Source organism: Phycodurus eques, chromosome 1, assembly GCF_024500275.1.
Source record: "Phycodurus eques isolate BA_2022a chromosome 1, UOR_Pequ_1.1, whole genome shotgun sequence".
NCBI lineage: Eukaryota > Metazoa > Chordata > Actinopteri > Syngnathiformes > Syngnathidae > Phycodurus > Phycodurus eques.
The window spans coordinates 8,793,035-8,818,373 of record NC_084525.1 but is presented as its reverse complement, the minus strand read 5'-3'; the positions used below and the strand labels follow the sequence as shown (position 1 = coordinate 8,818,373).

The 25,339-nt window shown below is 42.6% G+C and overlaps 2 protein-coding genes across 4 annotated transcripts in view; one reads left to right on the top strand and one right to left on the bottom strand.

Moving 5' to 3' along the window:
• lrp1ab (low density lipoprotein receptor-related protein 1Ab) overlaps nucleotides 1-25,339 on the bottom strand; it is a 117,259-nt gene that overhangs the window by 22,197 nt on the left and 69,723 nt on the right. For all 3 annotated transcript variants that reach the window (XM_061675727.1, XM_061675736.1, XM_061675744.1), the window contains exons 21-54: nucleotides 25,098-25,280; nucleotides 23,876-24,073; nucleotides 22,548-22,793; nucleotides 22,260-22,457; nucleotides 20,256-20,460; nucleotides 19,995-20,159; nucleotides 19,209-19,453; nucleotides 18,522-18,653; nucleotides 15,348-15,575; nucleotides 15,049-15,223; nucleotides 14,025-14,119; nucleotides 13,783-13,932; nucleotides 13,530-13,670; nucleotides 12,663-12,791; nucleotides 12,445-12,576; nucleotides 12,197-12,331; nucleotides 11,624-11,753; nucleotides 11,378-11,504; nucleotides 11,124-11,275; nucleotides 10,869-10,993; nucleotides 9,654-10,028; nucleotides 4,347-4,536; nucleotides 3,953-4,157; nucleotides 3,692-3,884; nucleotides 3,416-3,541; nucleotides 3,207-3,335; nucleotides 2,412-2,531; nucleotides 2,063-2,176; nucleotides 1,829-1,978; nucleotides 1,621-1,743; nucleotides 1,239-1,355; nucleotides 835-963; nucleotides 605-730; nucleotides 371-511 (exon numbers count right to left, since the gene is read on the bottom strand). In XM_061675727.1, the coding sequence (XP_061531711.1) occupies nucleotides 371-511; nucleotides 605-730; nucleotides 835-963; nucleotides 1,239-1,355; nucleotides 1,621-1,743; nucleotides 1,829-1,978; nucleotides 2,063-2,176; nucleotides 2,412-2,531; nucleotides 3,207-3,335; nucleotides 3,416-3,541; nucleotides 3,692-3,884; nucleotides 3,953-4,157; nucleotides 4,347-4,536; nucleotides 9,654-10,028; nucleotides 10,869-10,993; nucleotides 11,124-11,275; nucleotides 11,378-11,504; nucleotides 11,624-11,753; nucleotides 12,197-12,331; nucleotides 12,445-12,576; nucleotides 12,663-12,791; nucleotides 13,530-13,670; nucleotides 13,783-13,932; nucleotides 14,025-14,119; nucleotides 15,049-15,223; nucleotides 15,348-15,575; nucleotides 18,522-18,653; nucleotides 19,209-19,453; nucleotides 19,995-20,159; nucleotides 20,256-20,460; nucleotides 22,260-22,457; nucleotides 22,548-22,793; nucleotides 23,876-24,073; nucleotides 25,098-25,280 (5,529 nt within the window). The remainder of the gene's footprint in view (nucleotides 1-370; nucleotides 512-604; nucleotides 731-834; nucleotides 964-1,238; nucleotides 1,356-1,620; nucleotides 1,744-1,828; nucleotides 1,979-2,062; nucleotides 2,177-2,411; nucleotides 2,532-3,206; nucleotides 3,336-3,415; nucleotides 3,542-3,691; nucleotides 3,885-3,952; nucleotides 4,158-4,346; nucleotides 4,537-9,653; nucleotides 10,029-10,868; nucleotides 10,994-11,123; nucleotides 11,276-11,377; nucleotides 11,505-11,623; nucleotides 11,754-12,196; nucleotides 12,332-12,444; nucleotides 12,577-12,662; nucleotides 12,792-13,529; nucleotides 13,671-13,782; nucleotides 13,933-14,024; nucleotides 14,120-15,048; nucleotides 15,224-15,347; nucleotides 15,576-18,521; nucleotides 18,654-19,208; nucleotides 19,454-19,994; nucleotides 20,160-20,255; nucleotides 20,461-22,259; nucleotides 22,458-22,547; nucleotides 22,794-23,875; nucleotides 24,074-25,097; nucleotides 25,281-25,339) is intronic.
• LOC133402145 (galanin receptor type 1-like) lies at nucleotides 6,464-9,204 on the top strand. Its single transcript, XM_061675756.1, has one exon. The coding sequence runs from the start codon at nucleotides 6,464-6,466 to the stop codon at nucleotides 7,490-7,492; it is 1,029 nt and encodes a 342-aa protein (XP_061531740.1). The 3' UTR covers nucleotides 7,493-9,204.

The window sequence follows — 25,339 nt, the reverse complement described above, 5'->3', positions numbered from 1 at the left end:
GGAAAAGACCATTCTCTGACAACCAATCAATTAGAGCAATTTTAAAAGCTCTGCCCTTTTGGTACAACAACATTTTGCTTTCCAATGGACATACAATTGTGTAGTGTAGCAAACTATACTGCTTGTTGGAAATGGGAGAAACAATCCATGAGATGGGAGGGATAGTTTGAAAATAATCACTGGTGAAAAGTATCACTTTGACACTAGAACACTAAATGTGAAGATCAGTGGAGAATGGCAACCAGCAGAAGGAAACCACTGGAGACGTTCCTTATGCAAACACTGCGCTTCAAGACCAGTCCCATGTACAGTACAGTATTGTCAATGCCTGTTGTACAGTATACTGGTAGAAGACTGTGACAATTCTAACCTGAGTCAGTGCACCGCGGGTTCTTGGGAGCTTCATCAGAGTGATCTTGGCAGTCAAATTCGCCATCACACTCCCATTTCTTCTGATTGAGGCAGCGGCCGTTGGCGCAGCGGAACTCATCAGGACCGCACGTTGGATATTCTTCAAAAGTAAACAAAGTAACTTAATTTATTCCAACCTTAGTGGGTTATGAATTCTGTATCAAGTTTCTCAACACAGACATTACACGCTCACCACATTCAGGAGACTCATCTGAACCATCAGCACAGTCAATGTCATGATCGCACACAAAGTGCTTGGGAATACACTGTCTATTCTGGCACATGAACTCATTGTCATCACATGTGTTGTTGGTGTACACTGAAAGTGGAAAGGAATACATTTATGGAAGTATTCACAGAATTTCATTTAAGATAATTAAGACAAATTGGCTTCTCTGTTTATTATGCACATGTCCAACTCACAGCAGCCCGCCGTGACACTCTCGTCAGCTCCATCCGGACAGTCCTTGTCTCCATCACACTTCCAGCGCTGCGGCACACACGTATGAGAGCCGGGACACTGGAAGGCCTCAGGACTGCAGGTTTTGGATTCTGGAGTCATACGAAAAGTGAATGGTACCACATAATGACTCAGTTTGTAAAATTCCAGGAATTTTCAAAGTTAGAAATTTTCCATGGGAATTAACCAGAATTTATTTTTAATTGTATTATTTTGCGAGGACCTCTTCTTGTGACAAAACAGTTTATATTTATGCTTGAAAATGATACCTTTCCATTAAATTACCCACAATACCTCCAACTTCCCATCGAAGTTTATTAGACACTTTCTGGAAAAAGAGCTGCTTGCAATTGAGTGCATCGCTTACTGCATTTCTCATCCTCATCCGATCCATCACCACAGTCATCAGCGCCATCGCACACCCAGTGGCTGGAAATGCAGCGGTGGTTTCCACATTCAAAATGGATGGATGGACAAAATTTGTCTGCAAAGGACAACAACGTTTCTCTTATGTGCCATAGGCAATGGGGGCCAGACAGAGATAAACAAGAAAATACAAAAATGTAATTATTGCTGTTGTAATTTTCAGTTGCACGACAGCACTCTATCATATTTAGGTGTTCCTAATATTTTGTGCCTCAGTTACAAATGTTATGACCATGTAGAATTTGAATGCATACAGTATATATTCATTGTACTTTATGTTCTAGCCACTGAGTGTAAGGACACTCCATCAACATCAGACTGACCGCAGTGTGTCTCGTCAGCTCCATTCTCGCAGTCATTTTCCTTATCACAAGTCCAGCTCATTGGGATGCAGCGGCCACTGGGGCAAGCAAAGAAGTTGACTGGACATTTAAGCTTGCGTTTATCTGAAAGACCAGACAAAGAAATCAGAAGTTCGCTTTTATGCACTTAAGCAGACTGTGATGCATAAAAGCTAGCAAAGCTCCACACCAGGGCAGTTCCGCTCATCAGAGAAGTCCCCACAGTCATTGTTGCCATCACACACCCATGAGGACAGATAACACAGGGTGGTTTTCTCACAGCTCTGGAAGGAAGCACCTTTCACTCCCAAGCGGAAGAAACGGGAGCAGTCGGTGGGTTCTGAGAATAAAAAAAAGACATTTTCAGAACTCCGCTTCGAACAAATCTTAATTCATTGTCTCGCATCTTTTTAAGCGGCCTTACGGCAGTTCATTTCATCGCTGGCATCTTCGCAGTTGACAACCTGGTCGCAGCGGCTTAAGTTGGCGATACAGCTGCCATCTTTGCACTGGAACTCCCCTACTTTGCACAGGGTCACTACAAGTAGATGGTTTAAATCATAGTGATGAGCATAATGTCAGTACTAATCAACTTCACTTTACTTTAACCAGTTCCAAAGCAATTCATGACTTGATCAAAACATATGGAAGACCAGCGAACCCATTCTCTAACTTTTCATCTGCAGTTGGTGTATTTAAAATAGGTAGATTAGACATGCATGCAAATGTTCGCACAATAACATACAGTGACGGAACGGACATGAATGACTTACTGTTGCAAGGCATTTCATCAGAGTGGTCACCACAGTCGTCTGTGCCGTCGCACCAGAACTGGTGACCAATGCAGCGGCCATTCATGCAACGTCTGTAGCCTTTCTTACAAATTCGATTGGCTGGAAAGAAGCAGTATGTTAGAAAGTCTGTCTCTGTCTCTCTCTCGCTCTCTCTCTCGCATACAAGCTATTCTATCATCTTAAAGCGGCACTAGAGTGGAAGAGTAGAATCATTTAGGCAATAAATGGGAAAATCCAGGTTTTAAAGGTCCCGTATTTTGCCAAACCAACTTTTTCTAGTATTTAAAATGTAATATCCTCTTATGTGAAAAATGAATTAAAACCATCCACCCATTGACGAGTTCCAGAGATTTTTCTGCTGAGAGGCGTGAAATCAGATCGTTCGAATCGCTCAAGCTCATCTACATCAACTAGAAAAAGATCTCCGCCTCCCTCTCTACTCCCAAGGAGTGCTGTCAATATAAGAAACACGTGTGCTCTTGCAAGTGGGTCTTCTACAGAGGTAACCAATCAGATGAAAGGGGTCTTAGCCAAATATGGACAAAGCTGATACAAAACTGGGTCAAACAGAAGTAACTGTCAGGTGCGCCTTTGCGGAACACTCTTATGACAAAACCAAGGTCTTTTTTTATAATGAAATTGAAACTTTTGTACTAAACCTCCTCCTCAGAAAGCTACTGTAATGGTTTTTGGAGACTTGTTTGGGATGCAAGAATAGCCATAACAAATATAGTATATAAGATGTTATAGTTGCATAAATTGCTCAATCCTTACCACAGTAGGACTGCTTCTCATCAGACTTGTCCTTGCAATGGGGCATGCCATCACAGGTCAGGCTGTAGTTGATGCAATCCCCGTTTCCACACTCAAAGTCATCCACACTCCCGCAGGAGATGTTCAATGCTGGTGAGGTACAAACATTCATTGAGTTTTATCATTTAAGCCACATTTGTGTTTTAAATAATTTATTTTCTCCTCCTTACAAGAGCAGGTGTTGTCTTCCAGAAGTTGTCTGTCTCCACGGCAACTGCAGTTGACCCTCCCATCAGAAGTGGGCAGACACAGGTCTTGGCAGCCTCCGTTATTTGTGCGGCAAGGAGAAAACTCACCTGAAGGATGAGCGACACAGGAAGGTGGAGTTATGTTGGAGTGAGAATTTTACCATCTCTGCAACAAATGACTCAGTGGAGCAAAAACCTCAAAGAACTTAACCTTGCAGGGCGAATTACGTAAAATGAACAGCAGTGAACGGAACTCACAGCTGTTGGTGTCATTGGCCAGTGCAACAATTCCCATTGGCTGCTGAGGGATGTCAGCTCGCAGTACTTTCATGTCTCCACCTGTGTACTTGTCAGCTCTGAGGACGGCTCTCCTCACCCAATCTGTCCAGAAGATGTAGTCTCCATACACGGCCAGACCAAACGGATGCACAGGCTCGTTTTTCAACAAAACCTAAAAAGGAAAACAGTTGAGGGGTCATTCCAAATAACTTGGTATCTCCTTTACTTCCACATCCTTACATATCGGCTGCTCCCGTCGTATTCACAGCGTTCTATCTTGTCCAGCGTGGCGTCAGAGAAGTAGAGCTTCTCTGCTCGGTGGTCTATAGCGAGGCCGTTGGGAGTTTTGATATCACTGCTGATGATCGCCAGCACGTTGGCTCCATTCAGGGATGCCCTCATGATGGTGGGAGTCTGCTCGTTCCAGTTTGTCCAGAACATGAGACTGTGGTGAGAAACAAAAAAACAAACACAGGACGGATAATCTAATCGGCAGCAGGCCTTGCCAAAACATGCCATTAAACAAAAGTAACGGCTGAGTGGAGTGAAACAAATGGGTTGGTGGGAAGAAAGTGGAGCGAAAAGCAGCTGGAACTGGGCCCAGCCTGGCCATGATTCCATATTAATGACTCACTCCTGACACTCGTCCAGCACAAAGGCTCTGGGGTGGTCCTCTCCAGACATGGTGACCACAGTGTTGCGGTTATAGGCCACAGAGCGGCTCTGGTCCACAGTATGCCGAGTGATGGTGGAGGTTGTGTAACTGGTCCAATAGAGCGTATCCCAACTGCGGTGGTACGCCAGGCCCTCGACTGAACCGACATCTGTGGACGAGAGGGAGGAAGTGGGTCTTTAAAGAACATTTCTGAGACCTTATGCTGCTGTCAAGCCAGTCAGTACGAATCAGAATCAAGTCCCGTCAATGGAAAATTAGCCAATTTGCCTTTGCTTAGAAGGGTATGTTTTCATCTTCATGAGTATGCTTTTTAACAGTATTATGCGAACAATACTCCAGAAACCTCCACAAAATGTATAAAGGACGCTGGGTGGATAACTTTGGATTTACTTTTTTACATTCTTGTAATCTATGGGTGGGGTTTTCAACATCCATCCATTTTCTGAGCCGCTTATCCTCACTAGGGTCGCGGGCGTGCTGGAGCCTATCCCAGCTATCATCGGGCAGGAGGCGGAGTACACCCTGAACTGGTCGCCAGCCAATCGCAGGGCACATATAAACAAACAACCATTCGCGCTCACATTCACACCTACGGGCAATTATCAGTTGTCAATTAACCTACCATGCATGTGTTTGGGATGTGGGAGGAAACCGGAATGCCCGGAGAAAACCCACACAGGCACAAGGAGAACATGCAACATGTGAGACAGTAAGCGTGCCCATACAGCCTATTTTGTGGAATTTTGTTCTCACCATAGACTGGTTCATTGAATGAGCTGAATTGTGTTTATAAAAAAGCTGAATACTGTATGTATAATAGTTTATATATTTTAGCCTTTATTTTGGTCAAGCTGCTGTCCCACCCTTGAAGTCATCTGTTGCCAAAGAGGCAAAAACGGCTAATCAATGATCATGTTTTAAGAAAGCCACAAATATGTCAATTAAGAGTAGCATACAATCGCCGTTTTCAAACTTCTTGCAAGGGGGGGGGAAAAAAAAAGCCATAATTTGAGGAAAATAAGGAAGTGACACGGCAACGATCATGTGCACCACAACTGCTGTTCCTGGCGTGAGCTTAAAGCAATGTGTCGTGCTGACACTTCATGGCTGACTGTCTGCACATACAAATACAACTCCCTCTGGATCCCCTCATTCATGGTTGGAAAGAGAACTGACACGGAACAGCTTGACAAGTGAGCCTTGGGGGAGGCCAACCACTGCAGCTGTTCAAGTCCACTTCTTCCAGAAGACGGCAAAGTGTATTTCTAAAAGGCGGTGCCCACTTTTCCAACAATATAGGAATGCACTCTACCATGTCCTACTGCCTCCAATAAGGCCATCTATTTGTTCTTAGTCATACAATTAATGATCTTTACAACCACTCAACACGGCCATAAAAAGACTAACACTCCAAGCAGCTGTTTGCTCTTTGCAGAAAGTCAATAGAGCCTAATCTAAATGGAGGACAATTCCACCGATTAATACCAAGTTGACTGACAGCAACTGAATGCACCTAAAAAGCAGGTTAACAAACACAGAAAGTCAGTACGAGAAAGTGTTATGTGAGGGGATATTACAGCAACCCTCCCCTTGCTTGGCTTGTCCCATAGATACTGTGCAAACAGTGGGAGACACCTGCTTAAAGAACATTACCACTCCGAGAAAGCATAGGGATTGTGCAGCATAGAGAACTGCCAAGCTTTTGTTACTCTTATTATGTACATGATCATTATTTCTTATGAATATAATGATGGGTGGAGTCCACATGCTACAAGCTTGTGCGGCGTTTCCAATTGGACAAGCTGCCTCCTGCCACGGTGACCACTTAGCATCAGTTAGACTTGAATGCGTTTAAAGTGGAAGGACTGTGAGCAAACCATCGGAATGAATTTAACCATTATTGCATAGTGCCAAGAAATCGATACAAACATTGCTATCATCACGAGAGGTTGAGTCATTTTAGTGAAGCGTGGTCATTGCCGTGATTCCCCTGATGCTGTGTGATCATCCCACTCTGATGCTTAACATTAACAGGTAATGAGATTAGTGACTAAGTTGACTTTAATTGGGAACACATGGAGATGCCAGGGCACCATGTAAACAGCAGTGAACCCGCCCAAAGGAACAGGGAAGAGGAGGCTGTGATTAAGGTTCTGGTGCCCATTCTGGACGGTCTAATCCTGGTGACTGGCTTGGTGGGACAACTCCTGGTCATCACCACCCTAACAGGTCGGAAGCGTAAAGACCACCACCCCACACATGGTACCGAAACCCTGCTGCTGGCACTGAGCGCAGTTGACTTGTTATTGTTGCTTTGCCTGCCCTTCCACACGTCGGCCATCACTTTGGGATTCTGGACTTTTGGGAACTTCATGTGCAAAGGCGTCAGCTTCCTCGGCGTGGGCTGCTCATCTGCGTCCGTATTTACCTTGGCGGCACTGGCTGTGACTCGTTACCTCACGGTGGTGCACCACACCTGGGTGTATCGCTCGAGAATGCACCGGCGTGTCAAAGGGACAGTGACACTTCTGTGGCTTCCTGCCTCGGCAGCGCCACAGTTTGCCTTCCGCACCATTACAACTTCCAGGGCTGTGCACTGCTTTGCTTTTCTTTCAGACTTCAACCAGCTTGTCTACAGCATCAACCTCTTCTTCTTCGGCTTCGCCCTCCCACTGGGAATAATTGTGCTGATGTATGCAAAGATCTACTGCTTTCTTCGACACCCACGGCTCTTTGGAAATGCCCCTCAGCTGGAGCGCTACCACAGCCAGGTTACTCACGCTTCAGCTATATTGGTCCTGGTCTTCACTCTCCTCTGGCTGCCGTCCTATGCTCTCATGTTCTCCATTGTTGGAAGAACGATTCAAGGCTCAAAGGGCTATAATACTGTTGCCATTTTGGCCAGATTGCTGGCATCCTCAGTAGTGGTGGTAAACCCCATTCTGTACGGATTCATGTCATGTCAGAAGTTCAGAAGAGAGTTGCTGGAGCTGGGGAGAGAGCGTTGGACCTTCTGCAAAAACTCCATGGCTGGTTGTCCTCACATGATGTTGGGTAGGGACATGGTGCAGAGCTTTGAACTGGACACAAGCTCTGAAGCCTAAATTGACTTCTCCAAATTAATATTCAAATTATATTTTTTCTGAATTTTCTAGTCGATGCAAATAATACACAGAACATGTCGATCAGCCGTTGGATCTATGGGGGTTAGAGGCATTTCAAACTCAAGCAGAAGCTCTGAGAGGCTGTTCTGACATCCTTTGTAAAGAAATTCAAGCTGAAGGGATGAAAGAATAGTGAAGCTGCTATCAAATAAAGGATCCTATTATGTAACTTGACCTACTAAGACGTTGTGACTGAAATAGCTTTTCATTTCACTAAATATAACCTCCCAATGCTGCTAGTCAAAGCTCAGTGAAATGGTTGATGAATTGAAAATTATGCAGACTGTCATTAACATTGACGCTATAGAACAAATTTGAGAAAAATATTATTTGCATAATCATTTGGAAGGTGGTGTACAAAGAAGTCATGGCAGTACCTCTTTTAAATCTGGATTGATTTATTGTATGAAATGTCAGAAATGTGCTGAAAATATCACATAGCACTGCGTTCCAGAAAGCACTACGAACTGCTGGTTAGCGCATCTGCCTCAAAGGTCTGAGGTTCGGGGTTCGAATCTCTGCACGGGCCTTTCCTGATTTGAGTTTGCATGTTCACCCCATGCTTGCGTGGTTTTCTCCAGTTACGCCAGCTTCTTACCTCATTTCAAAAACATGCATGTTGAGTTAATTGAAGAGACTAAATTGTCCGGGTGTGAAAGAGCGCGTGTATGCTTGTTTGTCCATATGTGCCCAGCAACTGGCTGGTGACTAGTCCAAGTCGCACCCTGTCTGTCACCCAAAGTCAACTGGGGTAGACTCTCATACACCAACAAATTTAATGAGGACATGCGGTATTGAAAATGGATGGTTGGGTCAAGGAATAGAAATGTGCTCTTTAGAATGGACAGCAACCAATTAAACTTGAAACCCTCTGCAGCGTTCAATGGATAACTAAACAAGCACAATGTTGCTTTAGAAGGAACTGACTAATGAAGAAAATCTGAATAACTGACTATCCTTTTCACAAAGTCTTCAAACTTGTGATCTTGACAAAACATTATTAAACATGTCAACCCTGTGCACGTTTTCTGATATTTCTTTGGTGGTTTCAGAGCAGACTGCATAGTTCAATGAGATACAAAAAAAATTATCATGAAATGAAGAATTTGGTACACCCTCACAGTCAACTGATATAATAAAAGAATAGTGTCATGATTTGGCTCTTTATTCTCACTTTTGATTGGCAAACCCCTCTAGCTAATGCAGTGTAGATCTACAGACACTAGAGGCATAATCAGTAGTGTGAAGCCAGGGACTGCAAGTCCTTCTCTGGTCGCCTAAACACCATCGGAAGCACTGTCCAACATTCACAACTTAAACGAAATTCTATTATTTTATTTTCAGCAGTCTGTTATCCTTATTTCATAGCCATTCTTTTGGCTGCCGAGCTCCCAGTAGTGTGTGTGTTATGTTATGTTCTATGTGTTGCGATGTCATGTCATCTGCCCAGGGCCTTTGGACTCAGGTGTACAGGCTCATGACACATATGCAGTATTAGCAATGGCTGTTTTTTTTGGTTTTGTTTTTTTAACCAATCAAATTTCAGATTCACCACACTTGGCCTTCATGTAAGCTTTGAGTGACATCGGCATTTTTCCGTCCTCTGACTGGTTGAGCTAAATAATCTTGTGACGTGCAAATGAGCGACGGGAGACGACGAGTGCGTGCTGGAGCCTATCCCAGCTATCTGTGGGCGAGAGGCAGGTAGACCCTGAACTGGTCGTCAGCCAATCGCAGTGCACATACAGTATAAACAAACAACCATTCGCACTCACTTTCACACCTACGGGCAATTTAGAGTCTTCAATTAACTTACCATGCATGTTTTTAGGATGTGGGAGGAAACCGGAGCTAATAAACATATGATTAAATTAATACCTTTCTAGGAGGGAGCGCAACTTAGGAAATGTTGGGTGGGTTACACTGAGGTCGTCTGTTATCATATATTTCAATTTATTTCATGCTTTCATAACATTAATCCTGTATATTATACAGTATAGCTCTTGTATTAGGTCACATTATATTGTGGAAGTGCACCTAGTTTTGCAGCAAGTCAGTAGCACTCCTAGATGTGTTTTGTATCGTATGAGTCCATACTTACTATCCACCACAATCTTTCTGTCTGTGCCGTCGTCGTTGATCTGCTGGATGTTGCCAAAGTGGATGTCGCTGAAGAAGATGCGGTTGGCTCCCTTCCCGCCCCCGCCATGGTAGTCAAAGCTCAGGGCGATGACATTCTTCATGTGGTCTGGGTCTTCGAACGGCTTTATGGGCGCGTTTAAGTTGGTCTCGTCCGACAGGTGGATGCTCTTCAGAATGGTGCGCTCAGAGTAGAGGAGGTAGCCGTCGTAATCGCGGCAGCTGCGGTTGTCCTCGGCGAGCATGCCGTGAGCACAGGCGCAGGTGTGCTGACCGTTGCCACGATAAAGACAAAGCTGTTCACAGTCGCCGTTATTATGTTTGCAGATGTTGGTGCCTGAGTAAAACAATGAGCAAAGTTGACTGTTTCATCATTTGCTGGGGTTTTTTGCATGAATAGTATACATTTTAATCAGTGTGTGCATGTAAGTGAGTGAGTGTCTTCTTGTTTTTAGATATTTGAAGGGACCAACTCTTAACAGATCACTGTGCTCGCGAGGAGAGTAAAAAAGCTGAGCACAGTGAAATAAATGTTATATACTCACAAAAAGTGAGGGCTATTGGGCTTTCGGGTAGAATTTTAGGATGTACTATACTAAAACATACTATAAGCTACAAAGGTGAACTTCATTTGACATTATGTCAACATTTGAATGTCCAAATGTTCAACTTGTTGTTCTCTAATGCAAAATTCACAAAATGTTTTTGATCTATGAATCGACGATTACATTTCTTGGTTCAATTATAATTGGTATATAAAACAGTCATCTTTATCATCCTTGATGTCATTTTGACATTGCAAGACCAAGACGACACCTAATAATTGATCAACAGTACCTTGCTATTGTGAGGCTTTAAACAGGATCAAAGAGTTCAAAGAAGAGTTACAGTAAGGCATAGAAGTTGGATGTGCTTGCAAATGTATCGGTCGATTCATAGTTCAAACACCTGTTGTGAATTTTGCCATTCTGTTCCTAGTTAGAGACCACCAAGTGGTGCAAAAGGTACTGAAATATGAAACAGTTGGACGTGTATTCAAAAGTTAAGGTCAAATTAATTTCACCTGAAAAATTGATGGTGTAAATTTAGGTTCAAGCTGAAATTCAGCCAAAAGATGAAAGGGTGGCAACGTTTTATGAGAAATGTATGTTACATAAAGTACATAACGTTTTCCTACCTTGCTGCCTGGCCCTGTTAAACACTTTAATATCTTTTAATTGTACACCAATCCCAGTCCGAAGTTGGATGGCATCTGTAGCGTTGTCTTTACTGCCTCTTTTAATGGAGCCATTTGCGTGAGTCCTGTGCAAAACCTCTCAATTAATATTCTAAAACATGAAGCGTGTTGGACTGAAATAGTTTCAGGCATTGTTGAACACAAAGAATCACTGTCTTCAGTACTAGAGTTTGGTGTTGGATTCTATAGCCGGACCTGTCACTCCAGTAGATGTATTCCTCAAAAACAGAAACTGCAAACATATCCATGTTGTTGTTGGCCAGCACCAATTCTCTATTCTCTCCAGTCTCCAGGTTAATGCGCTCAATCTTGTCTGTCCTGGCATCGCACCAATACAACAGCCCCTCCTACACAAGTAGATCCCGTAAAACAGATTAGGTCAAGAAGCACAAACAAGACGGACAGTTAATGACGAAAGAGTAATGGGTGAAGTCAGCCTCACTCCCTACCGTGTAGTCAATGGAGATTCCATTGGGCCAACTGATGCTCACATTGACCAAGACCAACCTCTCAGAGCCATCCAGTCGAGAGCGCTCAATACGAGGGTACTGACCCCATTCTGTCCAGAACAAATACCTTTACAAAATATCACATGGAGTGTTATTGATGTACTTGCTCAGGACAACTGGACATAAAACAGTCACGTTTGGAGCAATTTGCTTCAAGCAACATTCCACAATAGTAAGCAGTCTTACCCTTTCACTGGGTGGACAGTGATGGCTCTGGGCTTATCCAGGCCCTGGGAAATGACCACGTAGCGGAAGGAACCGTTCAGCCTGGCCACCTCAATAACGTCAAAGCCCTGGTCGGTCCAGTAAATGTTTCCTATAGGAGCAGTTTGTCAATATAGCTTATTTTGTTGAAAAATAAAAAGTGCATGCTTTCTTCTATAAAAAAAGAGACCATGCATATGAATAGAATGAAAGCTAAATGTTTCAGTGTTAAAAAATATTAAGGGAATATCTAAGCATCTAGTTCTTCACCGTGTTTAGTTTGCAGTTATCAAACTATCTCCCACTTTTTTTATTTGTAGACTAGTAGCAGCAGTGTAAAATGTATCCCGTACCAAACTTTAAGCTAGGGTTAAGACTGGAGTCATAATTTAACTTCTCTTAGTCCCGTTTAAAACTGTAGCTAGTGAGCTGCATCTTTTCAATAACATTTTAGTTAGTCAGCTGGTGACGAAAACATCGGTGGAAGAAAAAGTAGCCCTGATCTCTGTTTGTGAAATGATGCAATATGTACAAGAGGTTGCGCCACGGCCAGACCTGCAATCCAGTCAACAGTAATGCCCTCCACTCTGCCGATGCCATTGGTGACCACGTCTTCTCTCCATGTTTGATCTCTCTTGGCCCTGCTGATGGTGCTCAGGCCCATGTCTACCCAGTAGATAGTGTCATTCTCTGAAAGGTACCAGTATGTTACCCAACAATGCTTCAATGGGAGTGTATAAAAGATAAAATGTCTTTAAAGTGAGGCTGTCTTGGTACCGTTACCTCTCATTAGTTTCACTCACCAGCATGGAAGTCGATGCCGACAGCCAGAGAAGTGCCAGACACTGGCACCAAGGCGTCAGATTTGTCAGCTGGTTCAAGCGGAATTCCTCTGATTCCCTCATGGACTGAATAAAGCAGGAAAGAGCCCATACCTGCTCAGAGAGAGGGAGAGACCATATTTGGAGACATATGGGTCTCCTACCAAAAAGGTCTTTACGATGAAAGGCAGCGGTCTTACCTTCACACGACTGCTGTCCTGTCTTGAGGCTGTAACCGGCAGTGCACATGCAGGCCCTGCTGGTTGGTGAGGTGGGCAGACACAACTGGGAACAATCTCCATTGTTGTTGCTACACAGATTGATACTTGCTGAAGGAAAGACCGAACAGAGAGGCCACATTACATTACACTAATTTCCCAACATAAAAAATACAGTAAACCCTGGTCACTCGCGATGGATAGGGACCTAGCCCTGCCACGAAAAAAATGTCTATATTATTAGACTAACCCTAAATATAACCCAAACGATAATCCCAAAACACTTTATCGGTTTAAGATCATTTTACAACATTACCATTAAAAATAAATTGCATACAGATAATTTGAGTGCAGGAAAATGCACTGGGAGATCACAAAACCATGTGTAAGTGAGTTTTTCAGCAAAGAGCTGAGGATAAATTATAAATAAACAAATTTATAATTTATTTAAATAAATGATAAATTAGCTGGGGAATAAATAAATAAAAAACATTTTTAACAAATTAAAAAAAGAATGGGTGAATACATGAAACGTGACCTGCAAATAGGCTCAGGTTAGGGTTTTTATCTTTGTCTCTCTTTTTATTTTAAATCACAAAAACCTTACGTTTAAACAGGGGTGTGTAGACTTTTTTTTATATCCACTGTACATAAGGAGCATGTGCGACTTAAGTTGAGCTACGTAAAGTACAGTATCTCACGTGTGCATGTCATTCCTCGCAGGCGTGGCATTAAAAATAAAACATGCTTATGTGGTCTGCCGGGTTCCGTATGGTTGTACTATAGTTTATAATGGTGTAAGAATCTACTGCCTTACACGGACCAAATTACACTGACTTGCTAGCTTACCTTTCTGTACGTCCTCATCATAGATCGTCATATGCATCATAGGAGAGGTGTTGTTCCTTAAAACCGTCCAGTTGCCGCCATCCTTCTTGTCGCATGTTCCAATCTGATCAGTTGCATGGTCCGCCCACCAAAGCTTGTCTCCTGCAGAGAGGGAGATTAATTGGTAGCGTTATGAGACTATCCATCCATCCATTATCTGAGCCGCTATATGGGGGGGAAAGGGTGCGAAAAGCATTTTAAACTATGATTTTACCCATTATAGCCAATGCTGTGGCCTTGTTGAGTTTGCCTTTAATGCCTTCCAAGCTCTCTAATTTAGATCCGTCCAGCTGACAGCGATTAATTGTGCCATTTCCCGAGCTGATCCAGTACAGCTGCTCTTTCTCATAGTCGATAGATAGGCCTGCACGGAAATATTAATAAGACACTAATGCACACGCACATCTGATATACCTAATTCGTCCTTTTATTTTAGGGTGAAATGCAGCTGCTCACCAACTGGTCCCTTCTGGTTGATGAAGAGTGTGGTGCGGTTGGTGCCATCCATATTCGACATGCTTATGCTGTCACCATCGGTCCAGTACAGCTTCCTGTGATCAGAGGTGGCAAAAGTACTCTTACTACACAGTATGTAGAACACAGTAGAAGTACAGACACTTGTATAAAAAAAAGACTAGTATTAGTAGAAGCACTGATTTAACTCCTGTACATAAGGAAAAGTAAAAAAGTACAGATTCGAAAATGTACATAGGTACCAAAGTAAAGACATGTTTTCTGTTAATTATATACAGTACTAGGACTGTACATATAACTTGGCATAATGATAAAATAAAATTATCCGGACAAAAAAATGTTTCCCCATTTGATAAACTTACATAGTACTTGGACTAAGAAGAAGAAATCAGGTTACATGTCACAGGTTGTCGTTAAAGAACAAGCGTTGGTTCGAAACAACACGTTCCCATAACTTTCCTAAGGTTGTGAACTGAGTAACAAAAAATTCTCATAGAAATTAGCTGATGATAACTGAAAAATACACCTTACTTACTGAATGCCGGAAGCTGGTAGTTTTTTTAGGCTGGCACAATTCAATACATGAATGAATAATTTTATAGCCAACAACAAACAATTTACTTAAATAAAGCCATAGATGGAGAATATCTTGGGTCTCCAAATGTGTTGCTCCCTTTTAATGCTCCCTGCTTCATGTATAACCATGTCGCTGCTGTTCCTGTCGCTCCTGTTTTTCCACCCCAAGACCCCAATCAAGATTGCAATAATAGTTGACAAAGTAAGGTGTTCAAATGAAGCACGTAAAAGTCAAGTCTTCAGAAAAATAAATAAGTACAAGATACCTGAAAAACCTACATAAGTACAGAACCAAAGAATTTGTGCTTCGTTACTTCCCATCACTAACTGTGGTGCAATGAATTTCAATTGCGCTAAAGAAACACTGGCAGAAAACACTTTTAAAACCTAGATACAAATTAGGCGAACTAGCACAAAAAGCAACACCCACCCTAGTTGAGGATGCAGCACTAGACAATGGGGCTTGTCTAAACCCTGGATAACAGCATTCTTAAAAGAACCATCCAGTCTGGCCACATTGATCTGCTTCTTATTGGCATCATAGCTGGTCCAGAAAAGGTTCCTGGACACCCAGTCGACTGCTAGCCCATGAGCATTAGGAAGGTCTAATGAAGGTCACAATCACAGCACAAAATGTTAGGTCTCCCACAGCGTGTGCATTCTCAGAGGGACATTGGAAATAGAATCCCATCAACCTGGAATCACAGACATTCCCGAAAGATGTCTTACCAGCAGAGACAACAGTTTCCACGCCTGTGCCATTGATGAACGCTCTTTTGATGGTTTGCGTTCGGACATCCGACCAGTAGATACGATGCTCCACCGCATCGTAGTCCACTGCTGTCACATTGTCTATGTCGGGCACGGTGAAGGAGATTATGTAGTTGTAGTAGGGGTTGTCGATGTCCACGCCCCGGATCTCAATCTGACGAGCATAAAGAAGGAACTTGCGGGACTCTGCAACACAAATATGAGCACAGCAGTGATGAAGATATTCTAATGACTAATAGCTTACAGTTTGATGGATTTTGCTCATTTATAACTTAATAACACCAGAGAAACATGTTTGTAGACAATTAAGATGTATCCAACCACACATCTGTCATACATTCTAATACACAAACAAGCAAAAGCACAATTAGAGCATTGTTTCTCTACCTGGAGGGTGGGGGGCTCAAAACATACATTTCTACCAGTGTGATATAACATCGCAAGGGGAAAAAGCCCAATTTCAACCAACACTACACTCAATGCATCAAGTATACCACCTGATATATGCACCACTGCTCAAAACTTTGGGGTCACCCAGACAATTCCATTTTCCCCCATAAACACAATGTTGTATATAGAAGGCTCAAAGTTTGGAGGTCATTTAGCAATGTCCAATTTTTTTAAAGAAATTTGTTTAACACAATAAATGTCTATACTGGTATTTCTGATTAATTTATCATCATTGGAAAAAAATTTAATTTTCCTTAAAAAATAAGGACATTTCAAAGTGACCCCAAACATTTGAATGGCAGCAAACTGCCACCTCTACTTTATGTAGCTACATTGAAGGAAATAATTATTTGATCCCTCACTGACAAAAGACATGAGCAGTCTGTCATTTTAAATGGTAGGATTATGTTAACAGTGACAGAATATCCAGAACGAAATTGCAGAAAAATCTTATTAAAAAAAGATAATGTCTATGTATTTCATTGAGTGAAATACTGTAAGTACTTGATCCCCTACCAACAGTAAAGAATGCTCCCACCGACTCAGTTCTCTCACAAAGTACTCCTAATCTATACTCCTTAGCTGTATGAAAGGCACCTCAACTTGTTACCTGCATAAAGACACCTGTCCACAGAATCAATCAATCAGACACCAACCGCTCCATCATGATAAAGACCAAGGAACTTTATGAGGACATCAGGGACAAGATTGTAGACCTGCACAAGGCTGGAATGAGCTACAATACCATTTGCAAGAGGGTGGGTGAGGAGGAGACAATTGTTTTGTTGCAATAATTGGAAAATGGAATCAACATAAAATGACTGTCAATCTCCCTTGGTCAGTGATCGTGAGAAAGGTTAGGCATCAGACCGGAACTACCGTTTTTGGGAGGAACTTGTTAATCAGAATCAGAATCATCTTTATTTGCCAAGTATGTCCAAAAAAACACAAGGAATTTGTCTCCGGTAGTTGGAGCCGCTCTAGTACGACAACAGACAGTCAATTTACAGAACGCTTTGGAGACAGAAAGACATTGACAAAAAAAAAAAACAGTCACTGAGCAGTAAAGGGTTGCTAGTTATCTGGTAATGCCGGTACATTTTTTTTTTTTTTTTTGACAATTGTGCAAAAAGATGCAGAGTCCTCTAGCACTTAGAGCAGTTCGAATGACTAATATTGCAATAGTCCGGTGCAATGACCATTGTGCAAAGGGCGCTGAGACTTCAAGGAGTGTATGCGGTTTAAAGTGACGAGTCGTGCGATCATCTGGGACAATGTTGGTTGTGCAAATGTTGCAGATACTCCTCAATCAGTGTGCAAATGCTACTCTGGCATGATTCTGATTCTGATCTGGATCTGATCTAGATTGGAGATTTGACGTTAATTTAAATTCAACATGGAAACCCCCTTTAATGAGTCAAAACTAAAGAGTTCCCAATAAAGTTTCACTAGCATCTGCATCTTAATGATCTTAAGGCAGCTGGGACCACAGTTGGTAACACAGTATGCCGTAATTTATGAAAATCCTGCAGCGCCCATAGGTCCCCCTGTTCAAAAAGATGTACCTGCCCGTCCAAAGATGTACTGGCCCGTGCGAAGTTTGCCAGTGAACACCTGAATGATTCAGAGAATGATTGGGAGAAGGTGATATGGTCAGAGGAGACAAAAATCCAGCTCTTTGGAATCCATTTGACTCACCGTGTTTGGAGGAAGAGGAATTTACCCCAAGAACACCATCTCCACCGTCAAGCATGGAGGTGAAAGCATTTTGCTTTTTGTGTGTTTCTCTGCAAAGGGGACAGCTCAATTTCACCGCATCGAGGGAACTATGGATGGAGCCTTGCACAGTGAAATCCTGTGTGACAACCTCTTTCTCTCAGCCGGAAAACTTAATATGGGCCGTGGATGGGGCTTCCAGCACGACGACGACCCAAAGCACACAGCCAAGGAAATGAAAGAGTGGCTAAAGAAGAAGCACATGGAGTGGCCTAGCCAGTCTCCAGACCAAAATTCCATAGAAAATCTATGGAAGGAGCTGAAGCTTACTTAAGGATTTGGAGAGGATCTGCAAAGTGGAATGGTCCAAAATTCTTCCCGAGATGTATGCAAACCTGGTGATCAACTAAAAGAAATGTCTGACATCTGTACTGGCCAACATGGGGTTTTCAATCAAATACCAAGTAATGTTTTGATAGGGGGTCGATAATTTGAATCTTGTTTTATGTGATTTTCTATCGTTTCTTTTTAATATTCTCTCTCTCCCTGTTAAAATACATCGACCAATACAATTATAGACCCTTTCATGTCTTTGTCAGTGGGCAAACCTACAAAATCAGTGAGGGATCAAATCATTATTTCCTCCACTGTACATGTACTGTATCTACTGATTTATTCATCTGTATGTTATAGTATCTAACCAAATTCTCTTTAAATTATCAGTAACCCACTTCAAACAGTGAATGAATACAATGCCTCACTTGGATTTCATAGGACACTTAATTACAAATAAAAATGTACATGACTATGCAGTCATGAGAAATGAGCGTCACTTGTGTTTTCCACTCTCTGACAAAATGCAGAAGCTACTGTTTGACAATGTTGCAGTCTCCATGTTCTGTCAATGTAGCTTTTAGTATAATGAAAACATGTGCATGTCAAACTGTGTATGAATGCTGTCCTAACCTTTGCAGGTGCGTTTGTCAGCTTGCAGCTTCATGAGGTGAGGGCAGGCACAGGAGAAGGTTTGGTTGAAGTTGATGAGACAAAGGTGGGAACAAGGCCCTTTGCCGTCGATGGTGGCACATGGGTTTGGAGCTGTGTGGAAAAAAAAAGATTTCTATTGAAACTATCAATCAACAAGCCCTAACAACTTGGCATTGGATTTATGCGGTGTCTCGGTTTGAACACTAGGGGCACTATGTAAAAGGTGTACAAGTGTCGAAGAAGAATGCAAAGTCTGGTGGATTAACAAGAAGGAAAACAGATGTCATTTCACCTCTGAGTTGACTACCAAATAAAGTGAGTTAAAAGAAATACAAGACTGCTTCCTGAGAATACCAAAAGTACAACTGCATCATCATCCATTTTGCAAAGTATAATTTGCAGTCAGCTAACAAAGTGTTTTCATCCATGTTTATCTTTAAGTATCTTCCCATGGATAACATGGCTTCTACTTCTCCTCCTTGGAAGATATATGTCAGGCAGGTAAAGTGCTATCTGTGTTGCAGTATCGGAGTACAGATTTACGGTATCAGGACTGATACAGATACTAGTATCAGTATCGTTGCATTCCTTTTATTCATTACATTACACTACCAATAGGTTTTGTTTGTACAGAGGAAGCAAAACTCAAATGACTGAACGACCTACCCTGGGGTTGTCTCGACGGGTGATAGACCTGCAAGTCAAAAGGCTGCGTGTTGGTGCGCTGGACTACAGTAACGTTGTGTCCTGTCCATTTGTTGGCTTTGGCAAGAGTGTTGGTCCTCCAGTCAGTCCAGTAGACTTCACCTCCATACATGGTGACGGCAAATGGGTGGGACAAGTACTCGTGACCTCGCAACACCTCAATCAGCCCTGAGCCATCATACATGGCAGAGTAGATGGCATCTGATCTAGAAGATCAAGAAAGCAGATGTGTATTAACTGGCTTTATGGACAAAAGTAGAAGGACACCTGACGACAAACATACAAGAGCATACATTTGAAGATAATAGAGGAGCTGTGGCGTCATGCTACCGATGTAGCAGCTGAGCTAAGGTTGGCTTGTTTATAATGCTAACGCTAGCTTAGTATTGCTACCGTTGTTACTTTATTGAAGCTGGCTATACACATCATTGGCCAGAGACTCAATGGGGAGAGAGATTAGTGAATTGAGGCAGCGTTCAAATTTTGCGAGGATTATTAACAATGCAACCTCCTTTAAATTTCAGGTGGTATCATGGGGTTGAGTTGAACATCTGATTAAATTATTAACCAAGAGATGCACCCCGATTTCTGTCCCTATTTACGACGGAGCAAAGTGTTGCATTATGTAAAAAGATGCACCTGCGTGTTTATGAAACAAGGCGAGACTGAGTGGGTTAGTGGGGAGACGTACATGAGTGAATGCATTGCAATGAGAGTGCACAGTGAATTCAGAGAGATAAACACTACCTGGCATCGATCCAGACAATGCGTCTCTCCATGTAATCAACGGTGAGTCCGTTGGGCCAGCCGCCGCTGCCCGTCTCCCTGTGGATGGTGCGTCTGCCCTCGCCACTCATAGACGCTGCCTCAATCCTGGGCAGACTAGCATCCCAGTCGGTCCAAAATAGGATACTGACGACACACAAGATGCATGTGAGTCTGGATTGTCACCTGTAAAGTGAAATACAGCAATAGGGATGAATCAAAATTTCAACTGGCCGTCTTTACCCATCACGTGGGTCCAGGGCGATGGCTCGGGGGTGTTCTACTTCCCCAGCCAGCAGTGTTGTTCTCATGGTCCCGTCCAGTTTGGCCACTTCAATCTGGTCCAAATTGCTCTCCACCCAGTAGATATTTCCTGCTATCCAGTCCACCGCCAGGCCCTCGGGAGTTGCCAGCCCATATTGGATCACAACTTCAAAACTGGTCAGAGCTACACACCACACAATGAGAAATTATAGTTTAATGAATGGTTCATTTCCATTTTCTGCCATTTAACAGTTTTATGATTGTACCAATCCTCATTTACAAACAGTAAGACCTTGACTCCAGATGAGAGAACATATTGTACGTTTCATTTTCAAAACGAGTGCACAATGACTTGTTTAGAATTCCTAAAGCTTATGGAATCCATCAGGGAAGAATGGCACACATTGCTGCTGTGTGTGTCAGTGTGGCTTCGACACACACAATATCTTCCCCACTACACAGCCAAACCTTTAAGAAAATCAGCCTTCAATGCCAGACTGCCCGCTCTTTTTATTATTTCCCAGAAACAACTGGCTCTCATGCAAACTAAGTGCGAAGCCAGAATGTATAATCATCTCTGGCTGAGGGTGATTAGGAGAGTTCTTCACAGGCCCTTCAAGTGGCACTGCAATTACCGGTACAACTCAAGCATGCTTGTTTAAAAGAATGCTGTAGTGGCTGGCTTTCTTCTACTTGTTTGCATGTTCATCTTGCAGGGTGACAACTGTAAAGGTTATTAAATGGCTTCAGTATCGCCACGGGAGCGTAGATACAAGCTCAGAGCTCAGAAGCACTGTTGGACCCGTGACGTTGGAAGACTGGGAAATGGAAGAGCTGAGTCGTGCCTCCTACGCTAGATCAGTGCTGCAGGCTGCAGTCATGCACAGCGAGCGCTGAGACAAATGGGAACAGACAAAGCCTTCCATGTGCCCCCCCCCCCCCCCCCCCCTCCTCCCCTCCTCCGAGTGCTGTGCTGGGAACACAACCTTGATTGGTAAAGAGACCTGGGCTTCTGGAGGAGGAAAGGCCAGCCATGACTTGGGAGATTTGTTCAGGGTCACAGACCACCAATGCTGACACTGTATATTCAGATTTTTTAGTAGAAATACCCAGTCAAATATTTGTTCCTTCATAAAGGAGGTTTTCATTAGTGTTTACTAAAGGAAACAAATTGAATTTCCATCAAAGCACATGGAGGGGTGCAATTAAATAAAATGTTTCCCACTTTCCATCCCCAACCTTTGTTAGGAAAACCGATAATGGAATTATTAGGTCTCTCTTTTGGCCATGTCACAGAATAAACAAGGTTCAAGATTTTATTTGTTAAAGAATAACAGGGAAACAAATTGAAATCACAAGCTATAATCCATGGATCATTTCTCAGGATGGAAAAGATCCTTTTCCCTGATTACTGCCGTAATATTTATTTCGTGTAGAGTATATTGGAACAGAAGCGCACTGTTAGTGTGATGGCGTTAGATCAGATGGCCATCCACTGCCTGTCCCTAAACCCGGATGAAGAAAAAAAAAAAAAATGGGTGGGTTGTGTCACGAAGGGCATCCGGAGTAACAATGTCAATGTCAAAAAAATATATAATGTGAGTTACTTGTTTTGGAGACCCCCTATGCGACAAGATGAAAGTTGCAACAGCATAATTTCAAATGCTCATACAAGTGCTCCCACTCACTTGTTTTTTTTTTGTAAACGTGACCCAACAAAAGAGGCCACTTCATTCTGTGTACAGTAGTTCCTTTATTCCATTAAAGTGTAGAGTTGGTGCTGACATACAAGCATGTCATTGTTTGTGACACCTGACAAGATCCTTGACTGACCTCTTTAAAACAGAAGTAAGCTTGCAATTTTGCAACTGTTATTCCCAAATATATCTATTTTTGTCCTTTTCGAGTGGCCTTTACATTCCTCTGTAATAATGCATGAATCTTAACGCAAACACATTGCATTGACTTTTGTTGCTAACTCACCTCCATTTTCTGAAAGTTTCCCACGGTAGATCTTGTCCTCCACCACATCCGTCCAGTACAACGTGCTCTGGTTGAGGTGAAAGTCCAATGCGATGGTGTTCCTCAAGCCTGGTACCAGGACACTGAACTCCCCCTTGTGAAGCTCAATCCTTCTGATCTCATGTCGGTTGGAAAATATAATGAAAGGCTTGAAGGGATCTAACGACAATGACGGTGTAAGAGAGACAAATATTAGTGTCTTAACAAAATCCTTTTTCTAAAGCCTGAGTTGAAACTATTTTCCCTCACCAGTGCTTTTGCAGCTCTCCATGTCAGACTCCAGCTCCCAGCCCTCATAGCAGGAGCATTTGACGCTGGATTTTTCCTGCTCGCATTTCTGGCTACATTTTAGGTGTTTGGCGCAGAAGCTCTGGATGTGGCAAGTTTTGTTGTCTGCTCCAAGCTCCATGCCCAGGGGACAGGAACACATGAAGCCTTCACCGGGAATGATGCTGCAGTTGTGACTACAACCGCCGTTGTCCAGCGAACACAAGTCTACAGGGCACAAACAGGAAGGACTTGGTTTGCAATGCAACAACTGAACACGAGGGGTGGGAAATTATATCTCAATACTGTGATATACAGGATCGTAGCTCACACGGTACAGTATCAATATACAAACATCAGCCGGTATCTACAGTATCTCGCTGGGAGAAATTCCGCTACGTGTCATTGCACACTTGCTGACAAGCTGCACCTTTTAATAGGATGGGAATAATGTCAGCGTTGTCCTCTATGTTCTGTCAACACTGCATATCTAAAACCGCCTTTCAAAATACTTAACAGATTTTCTTTTTGAACAGAAAAGCGAAGACTCACATAGTCAAGAATGGAGGAGAGTCGTTTTACTTTGTGTTCATAAACGAAGTGCGGACATCGTTGGAAAATGAAGGAAATGTTTTGACTAGATGACTAAAAGTATATTTTCATCACAGATGAAGTTCAAAATCAGTAAATAAAAACTGTCCATATGCGTATATATGAGTGTGAATGATTGCCGATATGTGCCCTGCTAATGGCTGGTGACAAGTCCAGGTTATTCTCTCTCGCTCAAAATCAGCTAGGATAGGCTTCAAGCTCATCTGTGACCGTAATGACGACAAACAGTAAAAAAAAAATATTTAAAAATTACAATAATGTATGGATGGCTGGCTTTTAAAAAAAATAAATAATAATAAATAAATAAATAAATAAATTACTAATACTGCTCTCTAGCTGAGAGAAAAAAACATAGAAAAAAAACGTATTTCTTACCTGGCTGTTCCTCTAGATATGCATTCTGAAGTTCACTTAAACATTTTAAAATTAAATTGTGACTCAGAATACATAGATATATTTGTATGTCTGCTGCCAAATTTAACAATTCACTTTTCTTTGTGTTGTTTTAATGTAATAATAAATCAGTTTTCTTTTTTTCCCCCACTTTCATAGATATCGTAGTTGATTTCCTTCAACTATATTGGTGTATAATCGCTATTGCTCTTGAAAGTTACTCGGCGATTCCCACCCTGATTGAGGAAGGTGTACAGGTATACTGACTAAATTCTGGCATTTCCTTCATGTGTGGAAATATGTACCACAAAGCTTCTCATCAGATCCATCTGGACAATCGTCAGTGCCGTCACACAGCTTCTCGGCAGGAAGGCAGATGGAGTCGTTGGTGGCACACACGTGGTGAGACAACTTGCAGACCAGCGCGTCACAGTTGACCTCGTCCGAGTTGTCCTCGCAGTCACTGTCACCGTCACACACCCAAGCCTTGCTGATGCAGCGAGCTGACAAGATCACATGATGACAGCCTTCAGCCTCCCTCCACAACTGATGTCCGTGTTTCACAAAGTCATAGGGCCTGATTTACTACAGGTTTGCTTGTGAAAAAACTGGCGCAGATGTGCAAGCTGATCGGCTAACCGGGTGCAGCTAGAATTGTCTGCCAAATGGACAAAATTGCCGCGCAGTTCACATTGCACGTGCTGGGAGGAGTACATGATAATTTAGCATCTGCAATTTATCAAATCTAAGATGTCTTAAAATGCAGCATCTGAAATGAAGGTGGAAACAAGCACCAGTCAGGCACAGACAAATGAGATGTGACGGAGAGAACAGATCTGTTCCACTCATGGTAATATTTTTGAAATGCCACAAAGAAATTGTGATAACATATTGTCAATTATCAATGCAATTTTGGAGCTACTGAATGATCTATGGGCTATATTGTCATTGACAAAATTTCTTTCAAATCTGCATTTCTTGCATCCGGGTCATTTCAGCGCAGCATGACAATTTTTGCTGGCTACTCCCAGAGCAGATGTTTCGAGTGTGCTTTCTCAAGTTTGAAAGGAAATGTTACGCAGGATAGGCAGACATATCTAATTTCCGCACACTCAGTGCAAGATAAACTAAAAAAAAGCATGGCTTCCCCTAAATGATCAGAGCAAAAGATTTGTTTTGCTCTAACTCAATGTCTTTTTTTCCCCCTCTTCCACTAACACTTTCAATTACATCACTTGAAACTTCATTTTGTGCTTGCAGTACTCTAGCAAATTTTCCAGGGTAAAAACATCAGTGCTACAACAGCACATCCAATCTGTGAGACTGAACACACAATGTAGCGCCCACTATTTGGCATCTTAGTAAATCAGGCCCACAGTCTTTAAGCAGTAACATGCATACAGGTTTGCGGAAGGCAATGCAGTAGCCTTAGCAATGCAATTATATGAAAGCGCTTTACTGCTGCAAAGATGAACATGATCCACAATTATTTGAAGTAGCTACAGTACCAGTTGAGAATTTTCTAACCTGAATCCTTGCAACTGAACTTGACAGCTGGGTCACACATGTGAGTGACACCCTCGCAATTGTTCTCGTCACTTAGGTCCATGCAGTCTGTGTCACCGTCACAGCGCCACCGCATGGGGATGCACAAACCATCCATGCGACACTGGAACTCATCCACGTGGCAGCCACCTGGGGGACGAGTAGCTGGAGAGACAAAGAGGGAGGGAGTCAAAGAAGAAAGTTAGGCCGAACCACCGCTCATA

Excerpts from the sequence above, each read along its gene's own strand:
- LOC133402145 (XM_061675756.1), top strand. The coding sequence starts at position 6,464 with ATGGAGATGCCAGGGCACCATGTAAACAGCAGTGAACCCGCCCAAAGG.